At 39.0% G+C, this 26,622-nt stretch overlaps 1 protein-coding gene across 1 annotated transcript in view; it reads left to right on the top strand.

Moving 5' to 3' along the window:
- mad1l1 (mitotic arrest deficient 1 like 1) overlaps positions 1–26,622 on the top strand; it is a 148,377-nt gene that overhangs the window by 16,342 nt on the left and 105,413 nt on the right. The window contains exons 10-12 of the mRNA XM_041786356.1: positions 10,831–10,917; positions 15,038–15,182; positions 26,480–26,620. Of these exons, the coding sequence (XP_041642290.1) occupies positions 10,831–10,917; positions 15,038–15,182; positions 26,480–26,620 (373 nt within the window). The remainder of the gene's footprint in view (positions 1–10,830; positions 10,918–15,037; positions 15,183–26,479; positions 26,621–26,622) is intronic.

Consider the following 26,622-nt stretch of genomic DNA (forward strand, 5'->3'; position numbering starts at 1 on the left):
GGGTTAATTTCAGGTTTTAGCAGTGTGTTTTAATCCTGCACTATAAACAAGAGTCACTAGATGGAGCTGTGGTCACATCAGATAAATGTGCCTCATCACTGTGGATTGATTCCACTAGCTTGTATGGGTTTGTGTGTGCGTTTGTTTTCCACCTGCATGTGTGTTTGCTCTGAGTGCGTCTCAATGCATCCAGTCAAAACTGGTAATGGGAGAATGATTGCATGTTTCCTTGTGAGCGGTGGAGCAGATCTGACAGACTATAAACACTGCTACCTTGTCCATCCAATGCATGCATCCATACACATTCACACACACAATATTCTCTATGATTAACTCAGGCTGTGATGTTAACTGAATGTTAAACAGGACACATCCACACGGTGTGTTTTAGCCTCTGTGTCAGTGTCTGTTACAGCCTCCTGCAGGGCAACAAGAAAAAGGTAGACATGCTGTCAATATTATGAAATGAAATTTTGACTCATGGAAGGTTTCATATCTTATGTAATGTGTTATGGCAGCTGGTGGCGTTTGTTAAATTTACAGTTATTAAAAGCCCTGAGAGGATCACTTCAGATGTAATACCAGTCTCGGTTTAATTTATACCATTATTGGGTCGGGCTGTCCATCATCTTTCTGAAGATTTATGTCAGACTAGGCCGCCTTCCTGGTTAAATTGAGTTGAAAGTTTTAAACCCTCCTCTAAATTCAGGTGTTCAGACTGCCATGTGATTGGCTGCCTTAGTGCTGTTGCTGGGAAAAAAAGACAGAAAGCTGCACTGCACATACGCTTCTAAAGGGCAGCCATATGTGTGAGGCTCATACTGATCAAAAGTAAAGGTTAATGCAGCTTGCAAATCAACAGTTCCAAACTCCTTCAAGCTGTTTTTACTGTTTACTAAATGGCTCGACTTAATTGTCAGGATGTTGTTTCCTGACACAGTCCTGTGATGTAGAGGCAAATGGAGAGCAGGAGCGTTTCATTCAGCAATCTGTTCACCTTCATTCCTCTCTCTTGAAAATGAGTATCGACTTTGTGCTTTAGCAGCACATTGTGATTGCCCCATAGGCTGTTAGGCGGTCATTATTTCATAATTTCTGTTGTGAGTAATGTTTTCACAAGCATAATTACTGTATTCTGTGAGAAAGTTAAGGAAAGGAACTGAGCCATGATTTATGTCAATAACTTTTATTTTGAGATCATTTTTGGGGCATTTTGCCCTGTTTTGATAGGTAAGCTTATAAGACAGGAAGTATGGGGTGAGAGAATGAGGGGTTGGATGATATCACCAAGGCAATAAGACAGTTTCCATTTCAATTAAACCTAAGCTTCCTTTGATTATGAAAACAAGTTAATCAAGATTAGATTACTGTGCCACGTGATGTGTTGTGGTCATTTTGACGTGACAGCTTTTCTTCTGCCCTTCCCGCTAAAACAGCTCCCACTTAAATTTAAATGAGGAGCAGAGGGAGCCACAGCATGTACTCTGTTTAGTTTAAGAAGCAAGAGAGCTAAAGAGGATGACAGAAGGGAAGCTCTTGATTAACAAAAAGGGAAAACAACCTCAGTTATATCAGGACTAGGTGATATGGACCTAAAATAATATTTTAGAATTTTGTTCTGAATAGCAATGCACAGTAGGTAGGGCTGAACCATTTGCAAAAATAATCTAATTGTGATTTTTTTCCCCGATATTGTGATTTAATATACGATTATTATTAGGTTACTCAACTTATGCATTTTTGAAATAATTCAGACAAAAAACTCATAGTATATCATAACCTACATTCAGACAGGACCACTCATCATATATTTTCCATTTTTTTTGCAAAATGGATTTGCAGTTTTACTTGTCAGAGAAGGCTCTGCCTTAAAGATGCTCCCTGGGTTAGCCAAGCAGCATGCTTTGACCTTCCAGGGAGCACATGGCTAGAAACCCCCGTATAGATGGATACATAAATGACAAAGTGTAAATTCTGAATTTCTGAAGCAATTAATCCATAGTAGCTAGAATGTGAACATAGGGGTGCAACAAGCTTTAAGCTGTAAAGGAGGTGGCTGAGGTGGGGGAGTTGAAGCTGGCTGCTCATATTGGAGATATTTACCAGTTGATTTATTGAAGATTATCATTTTTAAAGGATTTTTTTGTAAACCATTTTTAAAAAGTTTACGCCTGAGTGTTTGCATTATGTGCATAAATCTCTGCTGCTGCAAAAATGAGTGTCCTAGACTGCTATTTTGACACATTTCAAATTAAAGGGATACTTCAACATTTTGGCAAATTCGTCCATTGCCATAATTCCTATAGTCTTAGTAATAGGTTTGTTACCTTCAGTTGCTGGTGCAAGCTGTTTCTAGATCGCCGCTGCCGAGTTCGGACCTGCTGTGCCAACTCAATGTAAGCAGACGGTATTCTGGCTTTCCCTCATCAAACTCATCAAATACACAATCCATCAACTCCAAAAGCTCTCGTGGACAAGTTGTGACCTGCACATTCACCACGCTATGAAATAATCATGGAACATTACGAGACGGAGATATTTTTAAGCTAAACGCAAAGCCGGAACTACACTCCAGGCATGGCTGCTGCACTGTGTCACTCCGCCAAGTGGTTTACTCGAGAAATAGTTCAGAGTATTTTCCTCATGCGTTGTAATGCTACATAATTATACGTTATTATTTCATAGTCTGCTTATATTGAGTTGGCACAGCAGGTCCGAACTCGGCAGCGGCCGATCTAAAAACAGCTTGCACCAACAACTGAAGGTAACCAACCTATTACTAAGACTATAGGGATTATGGCAATGGGCGAATTTGCCAAAAATGTTGAAGTATCCCTTTAAGGAAATATTGCAACTTCTACGATTTGTAAATTACAGCAGACCATATTGTGATTTAATCTAATTTGTGATTAATTGCCCAGCCCTACTAAATGGACAAAAGTATTTTGCGACATCTGTTATTGAATTCATAAGATAAAGCACCTAGCCATGCAGTCTCCATTTGCAAACATTTTTGATACAAAATGGTCGTTCTGGAGAGCTCATTGTCTTTAAGCATGGTGCTGTGATGGATGCCGCCTTTGCAATAACATAGTTTCTGAAATCTCATCTCTGCTGGATATTCTGCAGTCAAATGTAAGAGATATTACTGGAAAGTAGAAACCTTTAGGAACAACAGCAACGCGGCCATTAAGCGGAATACCACGCCAAATCGCTCCTAAGGCACATAGTGTGGAAAACTTGTAAATCTTATTCTGTGGAGTGACGAGTCATGCTTCTCTGTTTGGCAAATGTTGCCTGTCCGATTGAATGAACCAACTGTGAAGTTTGTTGGAGGAGGGGTACTGGTATGGGGCTGTTTTCAGTGTTTGGGCTAAACCCCTTATCTCCAGTGAAGGGCAATCTCAATGCTTCAGCATACCAACACATTTTGGACAATGCTATGCTTCCAACTTCGTGGCAACAGTTTGAGGAAGGCATTTTCTATTTCACAATGGACCGTGCCCAACTATGAAGACATGATTTGGTGAGGAAGAACTTGACTGGCCCACACAGTGCCCAGACCTCAACCCTGTCAAGCAACTTTGGGATAAACTGGAATGGAGATTGTGAGCCCGGCCTTCTTGTCCAACGTCAGTGCCTGACCTCAAAAGTGCTCTACTGAATGAACTGGGACAAATTCCCGCAGAAACAATCAAAAATCTTTTTGAAAGCTTTCCAAGAAGAGTGGATGCTGTTATAGCTGCAGCAGGGGGAGCTACCTCCATATTAAAGTACGTGTATTTGAATATAGTGTCATTAAAGTCCCTGTTGGCATAATGATCAAGCAGCTAAATACTCTTGTCCAAATGTGATTCCAGTTACCATATGATATTGAAAGCTGTTTGATTCTAATCACCCATTATCTTTCATGTTTATCCTGTGGGGATGTCAGGGGGCTGGAGCCTGTCCTAGCTGTGGTTGGGCAAGAAGCTGGCTACACCCTGGGCTGGTCTCCAGTCAATCACAGGACTGATACTCACAGACAGACAAACCATGACACTGAAACTCACACCAACCTTTTTGTTGAAAGGCATAAAGGTCATGATACCATGTATGCATTATATTGTGAAGGCAATCGCAAATTGCAATAACGTCCAGTATAATTGCAATCACACTTAAATACCAAGTTGTGCAGAACTATCTCTAAGTTAAATACCATGCAGGTTTTGAAAGTACAGACCTCGAATGATGCAACACAACTTTCAGGATTTTTTGCACAGTTGTGGCTGCTCCTCAAAGCAGTATGACAAGCATTTGAAATTCATGCATGGAAGCAGATTGTGTACATCGGCTCTGGTTAATCACCGTGATCTCAGTTTCAATCAGGATTGTGGTGATTGTGATTTTTGCCATAATTGAGCAGGCACAGTGTCAGACCTAGAGGGCCATATGACCTCTTTGCATGACATGCCTGGTAAACCAGCAGCCTGTCGTTAATTGTTTATAAAAGTAAAATGAAAAGCAGGTTTAATGAAACTGCTGTACCAGAAAGTAAACATTGTAACGTCTGAGTCAATATTGACCTCCACACAAAGCCTCTGCACAGAGCCCAGAGAATGATTGTCTTCTACTGTCGTAGAATATGAAATGTCTCCTATTTGGCATGTGTTTTGGCATGCTTGTGTGTATTTGTCGTATTGATTTGTTGATTTTTTCTGGCCTGTGAGTTGTTTCTCTTGACTGCAAGCTGCTGATACTTCATACATTGTTTTTCTACAGTTAACATATTGTTCCTCTATCCGTCAAAGCCAATTGAGGGTGGTCATTAGAGCTGTGAAAAGAACAAGTTGTGCAGCAGTTGTTAATGAGGAGTAAACACATTGGTGATGTTAAGGGGTCTGTCTTTGCAACCATGGGTTTTGTTTCTTACCAGCTTTTTGTCTTGTTTTGTCAGACAAAAACAACTTTTTTTTGGGACAGGAGTTAACCCTCCAGAGCAACAATCAATGTGTCTGCGTGGTGGAGAAGACGAGCGTCACAGCCGCAACTCCACTCTGCCAGCATTTGGCTGGTTGCTGGTGTTTATTTTCTTTCCTTCTGTTGCACAGTCTGATAACATTGTGCCTGCCTATGTGTGTACCCATGTGGTTCTCAATTAAAATAAGATTGACAGAAACTGTCTGAAAATATTTTCCTGAAATCAGGCTGTTACACCGACGAAGATTGAAGGGACAGATGATGGAAATATACAGACAGGTTTTTTGGAAATGGGTTTGGCTCTCAGTAACTTTTGTTTTCAGCTGAAGAGAGAATTGAGACCATTTGGTGGGTCTGATGGAGAAAGAAATCAGTTAGATGGACAGTTGAAGTGGTTTTATGTGTCTCCATGTGAGCTGAATATCTGCCATTGTTGTGTTCCCGCCAAAAACTAAAAATCATAAATCAAAATGTATTTTTTTTTGACAAAAGACTGATATGTTTTTCATAGATTTCAGAACAGCATAACAACAGATGACAGGGGACAGTGCCCAAAGAGGGAAACTATCAATGAAACTCAATCCTGACAAAATCAGGTACATTTTGAAATAAAGTGAGGCAATATTTCAGGACAAATACCAGAATCAAATGAAATACATCTTTGTTTTTAAATGACTGCATGTTGAGGGTTAAGCTGTCATTAGCCGATTTTATCGCTACATATCGCAATTAAAGGAGATTTTACACAATTTGCTTGTAATTTATCATAAAATTTAAGTTTATGGAAACAAATGGAAACAAATGCAGATATTTCCTTCTATAGGTGTTACTAATGAATGCCACTAGTGGGAGGAAATTATAGATAAATTATATTATTCATATTATTGTGTTAGACTACATTGAAAGCATGAGTCATTTTTACAAGCTGAGAATAACTGAAATTACATTTATTTCAAAGAAAACATTAAGTTAAACAAAGATAAGTCTGGTCTAATCTACTTGAAAATGTAAGTAAATTTCACTTCGATTTTTTGGTTCTTGAACTAAAAGAGAGTAGTAGTTTTTACAAAGATTAATCTGGCTAATCTACAAAAACAAAAATGATGCAAAAAGTTGCCAAGGTTTTTCTAAGTAGATTGGGCCGAATATTTTTATCAGTATGGAGGCTGTCAAAGCTGCAACATGGGGCAAACTCTATATAAGAGTACACGTATTTGAATTCAATGCCATCAGGGTGACTGTTGATGTAGTGGTTAGCATTTCCTAATGGGAAAAGAAGAGCAAAGAACCACACTGAAAACTTTTCTTGGAGGAAAAGATATCTTTGCTCTTCTTTGACAGACTTTGGAAAGAATTTAATTTTCCAACTGGCTCTGATGATAGTGAACAATGTTAATGGTACCTGTTAAGCTCATGTTAGGTTTTTAACTCTCTGAGGCTGCTCATGCCTGCTTTGTCCTGTGTTTTGTTGCTTTGATTTTACCTTAATGAATTTGACAGACATAATTTTTCTCCAATCGCCCTCTGAGATGTTTTTTGAAAGCTTCTGCCCCCCATAATATTGTCTATCAGCTGTTACCCATATGGATATGAAATCTATGCCAGGTTTTGCATTTAATTATGTCAATAAATAATAGATTGTCCTTGCTAACCAGGCTAGTCCTAGCTTTAGCTGAAATCTTGGTTTGTAGTTAACAAAATGTGTTCCCGTCTGTTCCTAACTTAACTACAAAGTCCTCAGACAAACTTCTTGTTTTAGTTTTGATGCAAGTCCAGAAAGAAAAGGCTGACAGTGTCTCTGTCTGTTTCTGATATATGGTCTTTGTTTGAATCACTTAATTTGCTAGAATGTCTTCCTCTAAACTCCACTCATGGTAGACTCTCACAACCCTGACTCTGCATTTACTCGTTGTAGTTCAAAACATCTCACCCAACACTTTGCCAGCGACCTGTTATTTGTAGCATCAGCAGAGCTGGCTGGCTTATGACCCTAGAAGCCCTCCAGAAAGACAGAGAGACAGAGCCTCTCATATAAGCTCAGGAGAAAGGCTAATCCCTCAGTGCTCAGGGCAATGTGGAATTACCTTCTTTGGGTGCCACATTTATTCCATCATGATTCATGAACTCATATTTTAGTCATGAGATTATTTCCATGCATGAGGCTCCACCTAGTGGAAGTGGACATGTTGATAAATTCATGCCATCCATTTTTCACATGTGAACTCTGGCTTCCCAGAATTGATGCTTAACCTGGGCCTTCAGCCTTTTTCTTCCATGTGTTAAATTTGTCATATGACTCAGTGGATGTGTCACGCCCAGGCTAAAAACCATGAAACCTTTCTAATGTTGTTATATTTATCCTGCACACATTTATAATTTAAAATGCCCTTTTCATCCTTTTCATAGTCTTCAGATAACATTTCTGTGCTTACTCAGGTCTTAACAATCTGGAAAAATAAACTAATTGCAATTTTTTTCTTCAATATTACTATTGGGATTAAATATCTGATTATTTAGAAGATAGTTCCTTATCTTCAGCATATTTCAACAAACACAAGTAAGAAATCATCATATATTCTGGCCAACACATTAGCTGGATCAAACAAACTGTTCTTTCCTGTAGGCCAGATGTATATGTTAGGATGAAATTAGATGATGCATGACTTTTTAAAATTTATTTACTTAAATCACAGAATGCAATCATTTCCAAATGTCATAAACCCATATTTTATTCATAATGGAACATAAACATGTCAGAAACTAAGACATTTTACCATTTCATGAAAATACTAGCTCATTTTTAATTTAATGGCAGCAACGCATCTCAAAAAAGTAGGGACATGAGCAAGGTCGTGTTTACCAGTGGTGTTGAAAATAATTGCCACGGTGCATCACACATCACACGTCACACAGGTCAATCAATCAACTCATGTGTTATAACTTTGCTGGAGCACCAGCCTAGGATGCTGAGTTCAGGCTTGCAAAGCGCGGAGACATCGAGCGAGTCTGGAAGAATGCAAACGAGGACAGTGAAAAAGACGTTTTTATTAGGGATGGGCGACTCTAAATGTTCGTTTTCCCCACTGACTATTTAAAACCATTTTATCTCGTATTTTTCAGTACTGCTGTGATCGCTAAATACAGTAATGTCAAACATAAATGTGAGACTAACACACACCTGTGGATCAGACATGACTTATGATGACATAGAAAACTAGAAAAGCACTTGGACTGTGCAGATCTCTGCCATTAGCCCTGTCTCCCAATAGTAAAGAATCCTTTAAAAAAATTTCAGTATGACCCAAACTTTGTGATGGGAGTAAATTCAGTCATCTAATTTGCATATTCTGACATCACAAGGTGGCCTCCACCGCCATTGGCTGTGCGTTTTCTCCTATGGCTTCTACCACATCTCTGGGAGTAAATTTACTTATGTAATTTGCATATTCTGACATCACCAGGCAGCCTCCACCACCATTGGCTGTGCTTTTTCTCCCATGGCTTCTACTCTAGGCTTCTACCTCATGTCTACCTCCACAGTGTTTTGTCATTCCTGATCTCCATCACTATTCGCGGTGTTTTGAACTAAAATCCTTTTAATGAATGAATAAAAAATAATTGACAGCAGGCAACCTGTCTTATTTCCAGCTCAATTTTACATCCTGACAGGATGATTTGAAGTTCTCTCGTCTCATTAAATGAGACGTGTCAGGGTGAGGGACAAACAGGGAGGAGCTGATAAAGCTATTTAATTTCTCTACGTAACATTGTTTATTTAAATGTTTTAAGACACATACTTACCGATAAAACAGAGATCAACAACTAGCCTAAACCTTTATTTATACTTTTAAATGCTAAGCCTGTTCTAATATGCCTTCTTCAAAAGCAGTTAGGTTAAAATAAGAATGGTATTTAATATATTTTAATTGTAAATGTTATATTATATCAGTCAGGTAAAATATGTTAAAAGAGTGGATTTATTTTGTAAAAAATTGTACATTGACAGAGGGAAATCATCAGACTGCTTGCCTTAACTGATTAAAAGTAGCCATGTGCAGTAATATAGAAAATGGAGGAAGCGTTTGATGAATGGTGATGCATCAAGATACCGAATCGAATGAAATCGGCCTTATTATCGTAATCAAATCGAATCGTAACACCAGTCAAGATACAAAGCTCTGAGAGGGACAGAGAGATCACTTGCATCCAATTGCAATCTTCACCTGCCGCCTTGTCTGTTGCACGGATTTCTCCTTTTTTTCTAAATCTTTTGATAAATGTACTGTAGATGGTGGAGTATTTAAAGTCTTGGGATTTTACCTTGAGAAACAGGTTTTCTGAAATTGTCCCATAAATTTTAGCTGCAGTTTTTGCAGACCAGTACACCTCTGCCCATTTACTTCTGAGAGACTCTGCCTCTCCTAAATGCTCCTTTTATACCTAGTCATGTTGCTGACCTGTTGCCTTTTGACATAATTAGCTGCAAAATGCTCCTGCAGTTTTTAAAATTGGTACGACTTTAACAGCCTTTTGGTGTGCCGTACTTACTTTTCTGAGCTGTGTTGCTGCCACCAAATTCTAAATGAGCTAGTTTTTTTGATGAAATTGTAAAATGTCTCAATTTCAACATCTAATTTGTTTTGTGTGTTACACTGTAAATAAATGTATTTATGATTTGCAAACCATTGCATTCTGTTTTATTTACATTTGGCACCGTGCCCCAACATTTTTGGAAATTGAGTTGTTTGTTTTCTTATATTCATTTCAAAATGTAAGTTAATTTAAGGCATTTGCATTGAGATCTGTCCCTACCGCCTGTACTGCAGACAGCCACAAGGGGGCGATTGAGAATTCAATGTTATGATTAATGAAAAACATGCAGAAAACTCAAACCTGCTTTAATTCTCAGGCAGGAAAGCATGCAGTCTCAAGAGGCTGAAGCGGAAAGTTAACATAGAAAACTGTGAAAAAGTTTTTTTTTTTTTTTTTTTTATCAAGCATCATATTTTTAAATAATGGCCAACAGGTGGATTTCTGTAAAAATAGATCAAACATCCTGATAAAAAACATTTCAATATCAATTTTTAATAGCTGTTGGAATTTAGAGTAAGAAACAGAACAAACATGGTATCTTTCTTCCCCCTCACAGTTTCTGAATTCGACAATCTTTTGGGGGCTATGTGGGAAGCACTGGTGGGGCTATGTCCCATGGACTGCCAGTTGATGATCACTGGTGTAGATTTAAGATTACTGCTACCAAAAAAAGGTATTAATCTTGTATTTTAACACATAGTTCAGGTTAGAGAAATGATGCCCCGCCTGTGGTTTGAACATTGCAGTGGCTCATATTGCTTTAGGGATTGAATCTAAATTTCGATTAATTGCTCAGCCTTCCTCGACTCCTTTAATGTATGCACAATTCACAAAAGCTAAAGAGATAATGGGATTCCTTCTTTATGCACAAATCCATAGTTCCACACTGGATTTACAGTTTCAGGTCACGTGGTCCATCTCAGTCTGAGTATGTGACCTTCTCTATTGTTGCCTTACCCTTGCGTGTTTGTGTATGTGTGCTTGTGTGTATTGTAATCTGTCAATCTCTCCCACGGAGCGAGTTTGTTTTGCAGAACTGTGACCAGTATTTAGCCCACTATCCTCCTCTCATCTCTCCCTCTGCTGCTCATGTCATTTTATTTCCCAGCTCCCTACTGGCCGGCGAACAAAAGAATATGGAAAAGCCGTCGTTTTCATCTATTCTCTGTCCTCTCTGCTCCCTCAGCTGTATTGATTTTTTATTGTGTGCGTCTGTAAGTGCGCGTGTGTGTACACATGTGTGCATCCTAACTGTTCTGTGTTTGTGTCTGCCTGTAGGAAACCAGAGGATCTGTCCAGGGAGGTGATTCAGATCCAGCAGAGAGAAATCGCTCTGAAAGAGCTGAACTACACACTCAACAGCCGGTAACACACTCACACAATCTCTCTCTCTCTCTCTCTCTCTCTCTCTCTCTCTCTCTCTCTCTCTCTCTCTGCCTTCAGACCTTTTTCTCTCATTCTGCCTGCATGCTTCTCTCCCCTCATGTATCTATTAGAGCGTATCTCTGAGAAGTCCTTAATTGTCACAAAGTTAATTAAACTGGTCCTGATTCTGATAGTACTCCTGACAGTAACCACTGGTGTGTGAGTATGCATGAGAGAGAGAGATAGTGATTGAGAGAGGGGGAATTTGCTAATTAAACTTGTCCTGTTTAGGCAGAGGTGATGTCTGTAGGGAGGGCTGCGCGCATGCTCGATATGCTCCTGCTGCGACTCAGTCCAGCTAAGAAAGCTTTCATTAGCTAACAAGCATCTCTCTCTCGCTCAGCGTATTGGGCTCATTATGAAATATTAGAAACTGCAGAGTGGGAGAGAAGGGGGTATGGGAGGGGATGGTGAAAGAAGCCTGTTGTGTAATTGTTCTATTGATCAGACCTGGCCTAAAATCACAGCTGTGAATTTAGTGTTCCCAGGCACCCTGGATAACCTGGAGAACAGCTGACCAATTTTTCAGTTGTGGACATCACATGGAGCTAAATATCTTTGAATTCTTGTGTTGTCCTGGAAAATTATTGAAATTTACTTTTATTTTCGTATCATAGTTTCTCAAAAAGGATTGCATTGCCTTCTGAAAGGGCTAGATTGTGTCAAATAATGTTTTAATTCATGGTGTTCCTGGGCAAATAATTTCACATCCGATTAAATCCAAATTATTATAAATGCACTTAGCTGACAAGTACAAAGTGAAGAAAGCTCCCAGATAAAATTCAAAGTTGTGCACTGTTTCTTTAAGACTGCTACAGATGGTAAAGGGTGTGAAGCTGGTTTACAGACTGTAGCTACCGTTAGCAATGCTAGTGCTGCCGGCCTTTACCTCATGCAGGCTAATCTCAAAATTCTAGGGGTGAATATCGTCACTCATTGCTTTGGTTATATGTAACTACAACCTCACAACCTATTTACAGCTCAATCCCATGTTTTGAATCAAAATTACACAAAATCACACAGCTCTTACAGTCATGGACGAAAGTATTGGCACCCCTGGAATTTTTCCAGAAAATCTACAATTTCTTCCAGAAATTGTTGCAATTACAAATGTTTTTGGTATTTGTTACGACCGCGGTCGTAATGTGTTTTGTTATTGTATACATTGTATCTCTTTGTTTCCTTCGAGTTGGTTGTGCCTGCTGCGTGTGTGTGCGTAACGAGTGTGGCGAGCCTGCTACCTGTCCATCTGCTTAATTAGGAGTGCCATCGCATGCGGCTGATTGGCGGATCCAGGTCCCGTGTGGACTGGTGGTAGGCTGCTGCAGAGCTCGGCCTTAATATAAGGAGGAGATGTGATGTCACTGCGGCGCAGGGGGAACCCCGTTCCATTCACCTCCCAACTGGCCATGCCACAGCACCTTGTAGAGTCCAGCTCGCCTATTGTTAATTTAATCAGTGTTTATTTGTAGACTTGTGTTAAAGGTAAAGCAGGTTCGCTGCTACACGGAGAGACCCCTTAGTTTTTTGCAGACTCGGTTGAACCTCTCTCCCTTTTTTTAGTTTGGTTATCTTTGATTGCAGGTTACCATTTGTTGTTATTGAAACTCTTATGTAAAATAAATTGTATCTTTGTTAAAACCTTGGAACCCAGTCCTGTGGCTGCTTGAGAGATGGGTGAAGTGGGTCCCTTTCATGTTATGTCCTGGCCACCCCTAGACGGGGCGTAACATATTACATGTTTATTTCATTTATGTGCATTGGAGCAACACAAAAAAATAAGAAAAAAGCCAAAACAGGTGCTGGCAATAGAGAAATCCCATCTGAAGCTAGTTAGGATGTATAAAAGTTGACTCAACCTTTCTGTTGTGTGCCTGTGTGTGTCACACAAAGCATGGAGTAGAGAAAGAAGAACTGAGAATTGTCTGAGGACTTAAGAAGCAAAATTGTGTAAAACATGAACAATTTCAAGGTTACAAGACCATCTCCAGAGATCTTGAAATTCCTTTGTCCACTGTGCGTAATATAATCAAGAAGTTTATAACCCATGGAACTGTGGCTAATCTCCCTGGACATGGACAGAAGAGAAAAATTGACAAAAGAATGCAACACAGGATAGTTGGAATGGTGGATAAACATCCTCAGACAACTTCCACACAAATTCAGGCTGTCCTGCAGACTCAGGGTGCAAAAGTGTCAGCTCGGACCATATGTGGTCATCTGAATGAGATGAAGCGCTCTGGCAGGAGACCGAGGAGAACCCCACTGCTGACAAAGAGAAATATAAAAGCCAGACTGGAGTTTGCAAAAATGTACCTGAGTAAGCCTCAATCCTTCTGGGAGAACATTTTGTGGACAGATGAGACTAAGGTAGAGCTTTTTGGAAAAGCACGTCATTCTACTGTTTACAGAAAACAGAATGAGGCCTACAAAGAAAAGAACACAGTACCTACAGTCAAACATGGTGGAGGTTCAAGGATGTTTTGTGGTTGTTTTGCTGCACTGGGTGCCTTGACTGTGTGCAAAGAATCATGAAATCTGGAGACTATCAAGAGATTTTGGGCCACAATGTAGGGTCTAGTGTCAGAAAGCTGGGTCTTTGTCAGAGGTCATGGGTGTTCCAGCAGGACAATGACCCCGAACATACCTCAAAAAGCACCAAGAAATGGTTGGAGACAAGGCACTGGAGAGTTCTGAAGTGGCCAGCAATGAGTCTGGATCTAAATCCCATTGAACACCTATGGAGGGATCTCAAAATTGCTGCTGCAAGATGGCACCCTTCAAATCTGAGAGACCTGGAGCAGTTTGCAAAAGAAGAGTGGTCCAAAATTGCAGTTGAGAGGCGTAAGAAAGTTGTTGATGGTTATAGGAAGCGATTGGTTTCAGTTATTTTTTTCAAGGGTGTGCAACCAAATATTAAGTTGAGGGTGCTAACAATTTGTCTGGCCCATTGAGTTTTGTGTAAATTTTTGTGTCAATTTTGTTTTTTTTCTTCTGCTACTTTGTGTTGTTCCAATGCACATAAAGGCAATAAACACATGTATACCAAAAACATTTGTAATTACAGCAATTTCTGGGGGAAATGGTGTATTTTCTGGAAGCATTCCAGGGGTGCCAATATTTTTGTCTTTGACTGTAGCTGTTAAAACTCCTAGCCAAATAGACTCTGATTCTAAAGCCTAACTACAGGTTTTAACCATTATATTGTGAATTGCAGCTTTGCTCTTTGATATTTTTATGTTCATAATTGTGTTAATTGTCAGTGCAGGGTTGTTTTGAAAGGACAAACAGATGCGAGTTATTTTACTCTGGTGGTCAAGACTGTGTAGCTCCAGACTGTAGTATTATGAAAATGATTTTCTCTTTAAATTGCATTTATATGTCCTCTTTGGTATAGTATAAAACAAATGTTTAATCATAATCATAATAGGAAATTTTATTTACACCGCATTTTTAAGCTTAGAGGCCAAATTGCTCTGAAAGGAAACAAATGACTTACAATGTGGAATTCAGGGTATTGAAACAAGACATGAACAGTAAGAGATAATTTTAGAGAAAATAAGAGGAAAGTTTGAGATATAAATGTCCAAATCTTTTATTTAAACACATGCATTAATTAAATTAAAGGCTATACATCTGCAGTTGTGTTGTGTTTGAGTTTTCATCTTTTTTTAAATAGGTCAGACTTCATAGTTGAGGTCATAGACAGCACATCTTTTGAATCAGACTTCCACATAAAGAAACCTATTGGCTTATTGGCACAAAGCGTTCCTGTGATGCCAGCTGAATTGAGACAAAAAATGTCCTGTAAAAGTCCTCAAAAAATGGTCTTCAGACAAGATTGTGAATCCTGTAAATAATTTCTGGACGGTTGTCTGGTGGTTATCTGGTGTCAGTAAGGCCAGTTGTCTGCATTATTCTAAATTGACTGTGAATTACCTTTCTCTAACAGTCAGAACATCACTAATCAACCTGTTTCCCTCCCTCCTTGCCCTCTCCTCTCCTCTGTTATTAACCTACGCACACACTTCTGCTTTGTTCATTTATCCCGGCCTGTCAGGATGAGGAGTGTGGAGCGTTTGCAGTCAGAGCTCCGGGCAGAGCTGACCCAGCAGCGCGGCAAGGCTTTGGAGGAGCAGAAGAAGAGAGAGATACAGGACTTGCTCGTTCGTCGACTACAGAAGAGAGTGCTGCTGTTAACCAAGGTGCCTTGACCATCGACAACACACTAAATAAACAAACCCATAAACTCCGACATATTTGTGGTTCCAATGCTAGAATCTGACTTCAGACACACAGGGTATAGTAGGCACTTGAATCTCAAGGCCAGCATAGAATTCTTAATCTCCCCTTCACCCTTCGCTCTCTCTGATTTGCTGATAAATGTCACATGACACCCCAAGCTGTCCGCCTGGCTTCTCTATGCTCTGCAGTTCTGACTAGACCTCCCTGTGATATTGATTTCTCAGTGTGTAATTCCCTGGGTCAACATGCTCAGTCTCTTAGTACACAAATCACACACATTCTCTCTCTCACACAAACACCATCATAAACTGAGCTGGGCCGCAGGCATGCTGGAAATACGGCTTGGCCCAGGACTGTTTTGGCGCTGACCACGATCAAGCAAATGCACTTTTGGGGGTGTGTGATAAATTGCTGTTTATTATCCAGACACAATGTGTTTTAGAAACTATCTCTTCCTGTTATTGTGCTACACTGGGCTCCCTTTATTTGTTTAAGGATGGTCTGCTGAACATTTAGCTTCCATCCAGCCAAATATTCACAAAGCTGTATTGACCACTATAATCGGTTATAAAAATGCATCTCACCCAAAACTTATTTACAACTGCCTGAGTGTATTTAGCCTGTTATCCATCATTTTATTCATATTTATTAGTATAAATCTTAGGAATCTTTAAAGTAATTGTGTTAGAAATAGAGTTGCTACCTTTTCTCATCTCAAGATATGATGCAAATATAAAAAACAACATTGTACGTCTTTCAGAAAGAGTAGATGAATCCTAGAGACTAGGCCTGCACCATAAAGAACAATTTTATTTTTATCACAATACAAACAGTCACAATAAACAGATTGCAAAAGCATGCATTTATCATAAGAAATAAAAAACTAAGTCAATAGAAAAAAGGCATTTTCTCGTAGACATTATGTCTTTAGTTTACCCATTGGTTGGAGACCTGAGTATTACAGCCACTCTTTGAGATAGGGGTGCGCGATTGGACGATCTTAGATCATGAAGAAATACAATGTATGACCTGAGAGGAATTGGGAAAATCACATTCTATTTGAATAGATCTACATTCAATCACACCCTCCACTTCTGTTTCCAGATGGACTGGTGATTCATGGCTGAAAATGAAACTGAAACTTAAGATTATGTCCTTAAAAAATGCTCCGACAGGTCTGTATGGAACTGCTACTATGGTGCAAGGAACAGTTATTTGGACAAAAATTTGTGAACTCTTTTGATGATCTCACACCTGAGAGTTAAACAGGTCAGAGGAGACCAGAGACACCTCTGTTGGTTCCCCAGCCTTTACTCCACATGAGGCTGAATATGTCGGGATAACAAAATTATGAGTGAAACTGAATACCAGAGTCTTTTACAGAGGCAGGCGCTGATGCTAAGGTCTGGACCTCAGTCGTTATTTAAAAATGTTTAATAAAGCATAATCATTGATTTGCATAAAACTACATGTAGTGTGAAGTGATCCTGCAGGTGTATGACACTAATGTTCTCACCCTGTGTTTGTTAATAAACAATTTCTCAACCCCTTTATGGATAAAAATCAAGTTGATATTGAAACAAAACAAAGTCACTTCTTCACTGCATGGCTACAGAAATTAATCCCACTTTGGGTTATGTTTAAATTAGCATGCTTTGTCATTCTTACTGGTCTCTAAACAAAGCTAACGTAACTCTGTCATATAATATTACATATGAGCAAGCTACTTGTATAAAGCTAAAGCTGAATGAACTCTGCTTATAGACCATGTTTTAAAATGAATATTAGTGTGTAAATATGCACCTGATAAAAGCTCAGATAGATTTAAAAAGGTAACAAAACAGATATTATGCAACCCTATTTTGTCTTTTGTATTTCTTGTCTTTGGTCTCAGAGAACCAATTCTTTGGTAGAAATTTAAAGTTTTTTGTCTTAAAAAAAACATGAAAATAGGTAAAAAGGAAACTGTCTTTTTCAAACAGGATCAAGCTTCCATCGCTCACCAGTTGAGCCAGCTCTTGGAATCGACTCCTCCAGAAATGACACATTCCTACTGCCTTGTTACTTGTCTTGCATTGAGCTATTAATACCAGCTGATCAGGGCATCCCTTCTTTATAACCATGAAAACATGAAAGTTACATTTGCCTAAAAGAATAATAAAAAGACATTTACAAAAACAAACCCTCTCAAACCATACTTATGATCCAATTGACGTTTATAAAATGTTTCTTAATCAGCAAAACCCCGCCCATGACCCCTGTTTTTAATGTTTTACAATTATTTTGCTGAGTTTGGGACATTGCTGGTCATCACTCACTCAGCAGTGTTTATGTTACCCCCCAGCAAACAGCATGTAGAGGTCAGGGCTCAGAGGCCCATTGTGTCCAGGTTCCATTTCTGCCTCTGTTTTTTGTCTCTGCTCTGTCGTTGATCTATAGGAGCTTCAGGCATCTTGTTCTGTTTGCCAGAGGGCTGGGGTGAGCTATAGAAAAGTCAAGCAGCAGTGGGTCCACCACCTGCATTTAAACAGGATTCAACTTCTTTCTGTAAGATTGGGAAGAGTTATGGTCATTTTTATTTATGGTGTAGATCAAGGCTATTCAGTTACAGATTCAGAAGGGCAAGGTTTGAAAAACAGGAAGGGACAGACAATTTCAGCAGCATTCAGAAACATTTATTTCTGCATTTGCTAAAAGAAAATTTTGTATCAATGCAAGTGAATGTAGTGAAAAAGAAACCGTTATTGTTTCACTTTTGAAACAAGTGACACAGGCATGCAAAAGTCCATAAAAAGTATTACACCAGAGCCATTTTTGCACAGAAATGCAGACATGGCAAAATTCCTGTAGCACTGTATTTTTCTCAGCCGTTTTCTTCCTCTTTCTCCTTTGTGTATAGCATTCACTCACACAGAAAACAATTTAGTTTCACATTTGTAATAAAACATTTGTTTATATGTCTGGCTGAGGCACATTGATGTGCATAACTATTATTCAGTGTTACTAAAAATCACCCTGCTGGTTGTTTTTTCTTTTAATGGCTGCTATAGGAATCATCCCAGCCTTTTCAGTCCATCTAGCAGCATTTCAATATCATCTGCAGCTAGTATTTCAACCCTGTGAACAGTTGAAGTGTCAGATAGGGGTACATTTTTAATAGCAGATGCCTCACTAACTTTATTTGAGGTCTTACTTTATCCACAATGGCCAGCATTCAATCTGTCACTACTTTGCAGACTGTGAATGACTGCTTCTTCTATGACACACAGAGGGAAGCTGCTGTGGATCTCTGTTTGGCTGTGTAAGACCACACAAGGATTGTACATTTTATTTGTAAAATGCAGACAGTTTCAAGTACTTTGGTGTTCCTCTCCTGTGATTCTTGAGGATCGCTGGTCTGAGCAGACGGGTGTTTTTTTTTTTAAGTGCTGTCTCAGAACATTATTTTCTTTTATTACTGCAACACACTTGTTGCAAATGAGAAATGTGTTTTGCTTTTGGCAAACACATTTGGCTGTGAAACAAATAAATATTAAGTAGTTCAGGCAGGGTTTAATCGCTGGTTTGGTCTATTTTTCATTTTAATGGAGACATTTACATTTTGAAATCTTGGCTACTAAGCATAGTGTGAATGTTTTGAACATGATTGCTTCCATGAACATCCCTTCTGATCAGTATTGTGCATCTCCAACTCCAGGCAAAAAAAAAGGAAAGAAGCACGATGGCTAACTAGTTAGCTACTTTCATACACTTCCAGTGATCATCATCTGGCGGTCTGGGGTCCAAATCAGGCCCCCCACAGCCACCCTACGGCCCCTAGAAGATTATTAAAGTAAAAAATATGTGATATTTTAGGTATTTTCTCTTTCGTTCCTTTATAAAAAAAAATAAAGCTTTTAAGTGACTCTAAAATAAATGAGATTAGAACTTTTTCCCCATTTGGTTTAACATTTGATCAGTTCACAGAAATCCATCTATCAGACATTAATAGCAATAAGATGCATGATAAACACTTATTGGTCAACCCTCATTGGCAACAAAAGACCCAGATGCATGCATTTTAAGGTTACTCTGATGCATTTAGTACAGACTTTATTAAAGTCATGGTTTAGAATGAGAAAAACAAAACAAAGTAGCCTTTTTTCATGCATGTCAAATTTTTCATGCTTTTTTAGGGGAGGAGAAAAATAGAGGGGGGGCTAATAGGGATTATTCAGAGTAAGTTTGGATGAAAAATTCAGGTATTAATGTTCACAAATGCGGCTCACCTAGGTAAAAATGAAACATTTCAGAATTATATTATATTCATTTTTGTTCAATATTTTCCTTCAAAATAAAGCAGTGTTTCACCCAAACAGGAAGTTTACTACCTTTAACCTTAGACAGTACAAATAAAAAAAAAATGCATAGAATGAATGTTTTCTTGAGGAAACTCAGAAAATCTGTTAAACTAATTGTTAATCTCAACTGGGTTACAAACACAGAGAAAACAACTAAACTGGGACAACTGAAATGTTTTTTTCCAACCATTGGACATGGGTGAGTCATTTTGTACATGCACTCCTAAGTTGTAAAGTTGTTTCCTACCTCCAAGTCCTGGTTTCACTTTACACAGGTGTAGCGGTGTAGCTCTTATTTCAACTATAAATCTAAAAATCAGGATAATTTAAAAACATCTCTTGAATTAATTGTAAATCTTAACTGGATTTCTAACAAATGAGAAAGCAACTAAATCAGAACTGCTGCTGAATTAACTAGGGAATGGTGGACTTCAGTCAGTCATTTTGTACATGCACTCCTGCATATTTCTTAATTTATAACAGCAGTGTTAAACGGAGTATTAGGGTCGTTCCGATTCCAATACCAGTATCAGAAATACCGATCCGATACAGCTTAAAATGTATTGTAACGGCGAGTACATGAATTTATGCACCGACCCGATACCGTTTGGTTTAGCTTTGGTTTAGCCATGCTAACTGTTAGCCCTATAAACCAGAAATCAATTCTTCTTTGCTGCCGGAGAGCACATCATGCATGGGCTTTTTAGAGCAGCAAAGAAGAAGCAGAGGACCCACTGTAGCAGCAAAATTGGAGGCTGAGTTACAGTTTTTCTCTGAATGTGATCGTTAAAATGCCTTCCAAACCGGCGCTGTTGTACACGACAAGAAGTGACACAGTTTATCAAAAGTTAGATAACTTTTGAACCATAAGTCGTTGCTTCTTACTTGTTTTTCCTCTTGAAGCTAGCCTCTGTGCTTTCCCATTGATGCTATTAATGCCTTAAAACCCCTTGCAGCAGCATTTTCGAGCCTGGTACTCATGTGACTTTTGGGAACTTTAATTATTAGATCCACACCAGTAAATGCAGCATTGAACATCCTTTTATCCATTTTAACCAAATTATGGTCATTTATTACCACTAGCTGCTCTTTGTTAGGGTCTGTCAGTCAGCAGGCTGTTCTCATGTCATGCTGCCTGGATAGAACATAATATAGAGTGAAAGAGAGAACCTGTGAGGCAGCCCCCTGTATTATTGTTATTTTAATATTTAGGAGTAAAACTCAGCAGTTGGCAGAAAAACAACTTTAGGATCACAGAGCTGCTGTACATTATGTTTCTATTTGTTGAGCCATGTTCTGAGTCAAACATAGGTCTAAAATAATTTGCTAGTCTGCACCGTCAGTCCAGAAAGTTCACACTGGTATTGGATCAGTACTTGGTATCGGCCGATACCCAACACCTTGGTATCGGAATCGTATTGGGAAGGAAAAAATGGTATCAGAACAGCACTACTGAGTATTTAAGTCTGCGCTGATGTAGCACTGCAGCAGTCATTTAAACAAAAAAAAATTTAAAGTCAGTATTGTGTAAAGAAAAAAAAAAAATCCTCTTTGGATTCATTATGTCCAAAGCTTAGGTTAAAATGCTAATAGTCAATAGGGATTAAAAGTGTTTTTTTAAAAGCAAATTTTAAAAATGTGATTTATTTTGATTAGCAACTGAAATTTAGTGGTGAACTGCAGTTGAAAATTATTTTGTTTTACAGCCTTAGTATTACTTTGATTCATCACGAAGCCCTAACAGAATAATAATCAGTGTGAAGTAAAGAAATAACTCCTTTTAGAGAGTACAACCAGGGCAGTATGGCACCTCTCCAGTTACAAAGGCACATAATTTATAAATAAATGATCAAACTTGTCAGTTCCTTTTGGATTTCCCGATTTTATTAATTGATTTAGCATTCTAGCTTAAACAGATCTCCACTTTCCCTTTCCACCTGTGGGACGTACTGCAACCACAAACAGACTCATAAATCAATGATGATGAAGAGCCTCGACAGCAGTTGTTAAAGAAGTGGAGAAGATATCAAATTGCATCTCCCCTTCTCCGACTCCTCTTATGCCGCTGTTGTTATAATTTTTTTTTTTCGTATACACTTTTGCACTGACCTGTCAGAAGCACATTTGCATTGTCACACAGCAGATAAAACAGTCAACATAAAAGCAATTTAAAAAAAAAAAAAAGAAGATGATGAAAAACAGTAATAACAGTTTTATCACTTTGTCCTCCTGCTTCCTGCTCCCTGTTTGTTTGTTTATGCTCTTTTCTTATCAGAGGAGAAGTGACTGATTTTTGATTAAGATTGACTGAATTTCATTGAGCGTTAATAGACAGTAAATAGCCAGAGGGCCTGCTGGTTAGGATTGAAAGCAAACACACATCCACTGACCTCTAAATGTGAGTTCTGTAGAGTTCCTCTTTTTCTTCTCTCCTCTCCATGTTTATCTAAAGATATATTTGGAGATTGCATAACATTGCAGGACAGATGACGCTGCCAGAACAAATAAAGTTGAATTATGGATGATTACACATGTAGTGTTTTTAAATGAACCAAACACATTCATCTTTAAATGGATTATGTAGCTTTTGAATTGGCTAATCACAGGCTGAATTTGATTAGGGTAATCATGATTTTTTTTTAGATATCAGCCTGCAATCTAATCTGACTGGACAATCACAGGACATTATTCACAGGATTTTACATGCAGGAATTATTAGGTGCTTTTGAGCAAGCCTTAACAGACAGCACCACTTAACAGTCAACATACAGCGCATGCTCCTATTGGGCTGGTGTTTACTGCCTGTATTCATTACCTGATTTCAACCTAAGTTGCAATTGCGTCCTTAAATTAGCCCCGTTAATAATCGTCTATTGAGCTTTCAATGACCCTCAAAATTCAAGGATGGTCCTGAGCAGCCTGGCTGTTTGTGAGCTGCTTATTAAAAACCTGATTGCCACAAAATGACGCCTGCTTTGCTTTGTAAAGAGCCGGCCAGAGCAGAGACGGCAGGGGAGGAGATGCATCATTTCAACAGTGTTGACTGACAGTGAATTTGCATTAATAAACGGGCTGTTTGCCAGTTTTTGAACAGATTAGATTGATCTAGCTCATCATGTTGCTTGGCAACCAGGGCATATTTAGTATGTAATGCATGGATTAAATGCCATCATCTTTTACAGCTGTTACGGGCTAGATTAGTGGATCAAGTAACATTTTTTGATGTCTTTTAGACTGTGCAGTTTTAATGTTTGTTTTTCAGTAGTAATGATGTATGTCGTGTATGTTCACATGAAAGAGATTATCATAAAATACATTTCTGCAGAGCTTCACATTATATTAAACATAATATACATATAACATAGCAACAGAGTACCCACATGATAACGAAAGTTAAAATAAGGATTGATTGGCCAACATAGATCTCTTCACAATATTCATAAAAAGTCTTTCACAGATGCTAAAATCACAGTACCCAGGTTTTGAAAGTTTTCAGTTAATGTCACATTTAGTATCACATCAGGTGATCAGATCAAACACGATCCCAGTCTGAAATGAGTGTTAGTCCTTTACTCTGCTGCAGTCAAACTGTGCGAGGATGGGGCTGCCTGTGAGTGCTTAGGGATGGGTAGGGGCCCACAGCTGCACGCGCTTCTCAGTGAGAAGAGCAACAACGATATGTACTTTCATGTCAAAGTCTCCAAAACTCTCCAGTAACACCAGAAAAAGTTGTTAGATTTGTCGCTAGTTGCTTTTTGAAAAAGAGTCACTAGAGGGGTCTGAAAACTTGCTAAATATAGTGACAAAGTCGCTAAGTTGGCAACACTGAGTGAGGGAGAGCTGCTGCTGCACTCTGCGTCTGAGGATGAAGGGCCAGGCACTCGGGCTGAGTTCAGCATGGAGACACACAGAGCGACAGGAGCAGATAATCCCTGCGCAGCAAAAAAGTTAATATATTGGCTACATATTGGCCGATGTTGATTAATCTGTGAAACGCTATAATCGGCCCGCCGATAAATCGGTCGGGCTCTAATACTCACACTAGCACACACACTAGTGATGGCATTCAGCTCTGGAATCTGGAAGTTAACCTGCAGAGGTAAAGGAAAGCTGCCGCTGCAGGCACTGCTAACGTTAGCCACATTTTGGATTCCAGCTTCACGTGCTGGCGCAATCTGGTCTCACGTTAACCATGCTCAATTTTGATTGTTACCTGAGAGTTTTCTTAACGTCAAACGTGTTGACCAAATGCAGTAATGATATGTGTTCAACCAGATTCGAAATTATTTTTCCAGGAATATCACCAATCCCTACAGTCATCCTGAACTAAGTGTGCAGGACAGCATCAGCTCCAAGCAGCTGCAGACAGACATGCATAAGATGCTTGAGCTTTAACATGAGATGTCATACTTCAGTTGATGCATTTAAAGGAGGGACATTCCAGTGGACTCCCTTTGTTTGTCATGCTGATAGAGCTAGGGCTAAATTATTTTCTGTCTTTTTTTTTTGATTATGCAATTTTAATTTGTCACATTCAGTACATTTTACATCATATAAATGCAAATTTGTTCCAAATGTTTTGTGATTGTTTCATTAACTACTTCTCGTCAGTATTGGTGCCAGCCAATATTGGTCGACCCCTGATATATAGATAAGAAAAAGGATTCAAATATACTTTGGTGACTGCAGTTATACCTGACAAGTTTGTCTGATAATCATTTATGTTTGGGAAAACACTGGAGTTATAACAGCCACTCCAAATTACTAATAGTAATGTTAAACATGATGCATGCAAAGCTATGCTCAAAAAGGGCTGTATAGATCTTTTTCTTGTGATGTCACACTGTCTGTCTCAACTGGTCCTGCCTCCATCTTGACAGCAAAAGGGCAGCTTTAAATGTCAGCATTGATAAGAGCCGTCCATGTTGCCCTTTGCTGGCCCTAGGTGACACCATTCCATCAAAATAAATGGGGATAAATAGGAAAGACATTGTAGCATTGTAAAATAAAAGTTATAGGTGTATTAAGTGAGCTTCCCTTGATGACTTTTAATTGTGTCTGCCAAATCCTTGCTGCTTCACAAAGGCTAAATTCACAATTTTCTTCTTTTGATGAGTTCAGTTCAGTTCAACAAATCAAGCATAAAGCGTTAGTTTGGGCAGACCTTGGAGTCAAGCGCTGCCATATAACTGAGATCAGCTGATCTCACACATCCTAAGCACACTATTGGCTAATCGCAATCATGCTGCTATAGATAAATTGCTATAGTCTGGCTAAGCGCTGCTCCTTCCTCTGCAACCTTCCTCCACCCCAGCTCCTCCTTTATTCTGCTTCTGACTTAATCAGTGTAATTCTGTTGTCATTGATGCCTGCTCTGCTCTGGGTTTTTTGATGCTTCTCTTCCTGCCTCAGGCTTTCCTTGTTGACAGGAAAGGAAGAAACATGTGCTGTCCTTGCGTGATGCTTTCCATGTAGGCTTGTGGAAGGGCAGGGGGATCCCAGAACAGCCACACCGGCAAATATGAATAACAGCAATGAGAGCAAAATTGATAACATACAACTGCAAATCGTGTGTGTCTTGACGAAGTGGTCCTGACTTAACTTTGTTCATACCTAAAAGGGCATTAAAAACATGGATAAAACACAGTTACAAAGATGGCAATAGTAATCCAGCAGCAAAAGATCATAGAATTCTGAGTCAAATAGGTGACATAGGTATCAGTAATGACCTTGGTCTTGGCCCATAAGGGTTTTACAAATGCTACTTTTACAAAAACTCAACCAGCTGCTGTGAAATTGTTGCCTTGTAAGCTTTATACTGACAAAACAACAGCACTTCTTTCTGAAAAATAGTTTCCCATTTCTCTTTTTGGTCTATTTGTAGCTGTTTAGCTGACTACAGTAGTTTTATTTTGGCTTAAAACTTTCAGCATATTGCAGAGGAGAGCATAACTTGACATGAAATTGTCAGGTTCCATTTTTCACACATGGACAGTCAATGCAGGGTTGTTATCCCGAGTTTAGTCGCTGAAATAGACCACTGGTTCAGGATTGTAATGATTTAGAAGCTGTTGCAATGCCCTGCATAATTTTTGTGTTCTGTCTCTTAATTGACCTTTACTTGCACCTTTTTTTGACTTGTCCTAACTGTCTAATAGAGGGCTGGCGGCTCCTTCTTTAGGATATTTATTGTGTTTGGGGAAAAACACCAAGACATGCGTGTTGCCATGTGTGCTAATGAACATCACACAGACCCAAGCTGACAGACACTCGTGAGCTATTTGGAGACAGCGAGTCAGGCTGAGTGACACTTGAAGACGTGGACTTGAGGAGGTTGTTATCCTCTCAAAAACTGTTCAGAGCATTGATTAGCTGGACAGACTGCGGTGTTGAGGACACAGCTTTCATCGCAGCGTTATAGAGGAGACTGAATTTGTTGGAATTTCTGAAATATCTCATCTCATTTCACATAAAGGAGATGAGGCAGAATAATTTTATATACTTGAAGACATTTCTCTGTCATGACTGATTTAATTTTTTGATTTATTCTTTATCCGTTGTCTACAAAGACATTTGTCTTTGATTTGATTATTACATGAGGAGAAATGCAGATGAGCAAGACCATAACCCTGAGCTTCTCTTGTCACAGCTTGGATAAGAAAGGCGCAGCTGCCTCATACTTTGTTCCTCTTTACAAAGGCATTTTCTTGTCATATTAACACAACATGCCATCAAACAAAGGCTACAAAGACAGATCAGAAAAACACTAAGAGCTTTGATTTTCTCCATTTTCTCACTCATGTACACACATTTTACATGTCTGATAAAATTCATCTTAAGTCACGACTTCTTTCTTGGCTTCATGTAAATTTAAGTGTGCAGCAGGGTTTGAAATATGTTGATTTTTTCTCCATCAGGAGCGAGATGGAATGCGTTCAATTTTGGAGTCCTATGACAGCGAGTTGGCACCGGCCGAGTATTCGCCGCAGCTCAGTAAACGTGTCAAAGAGGCAGAGGAAATGTTGCAGAAGACACAGAACCACAATATAGAGATGGAGGT

Source organism: Cheilinus undulatus, linkage group 4 (assembly GCF_018320785.1).
Source record: "Cheilinus undulatus linkage group 4, ASM1832078v1, whole genome shotgun sequence".
Lineage (NCBI taxonomy): Eukaryota > Metazoa > Chordata > Actinopteri > Labriformes > Labridae > Cheilinus > Cheilinus undulatus.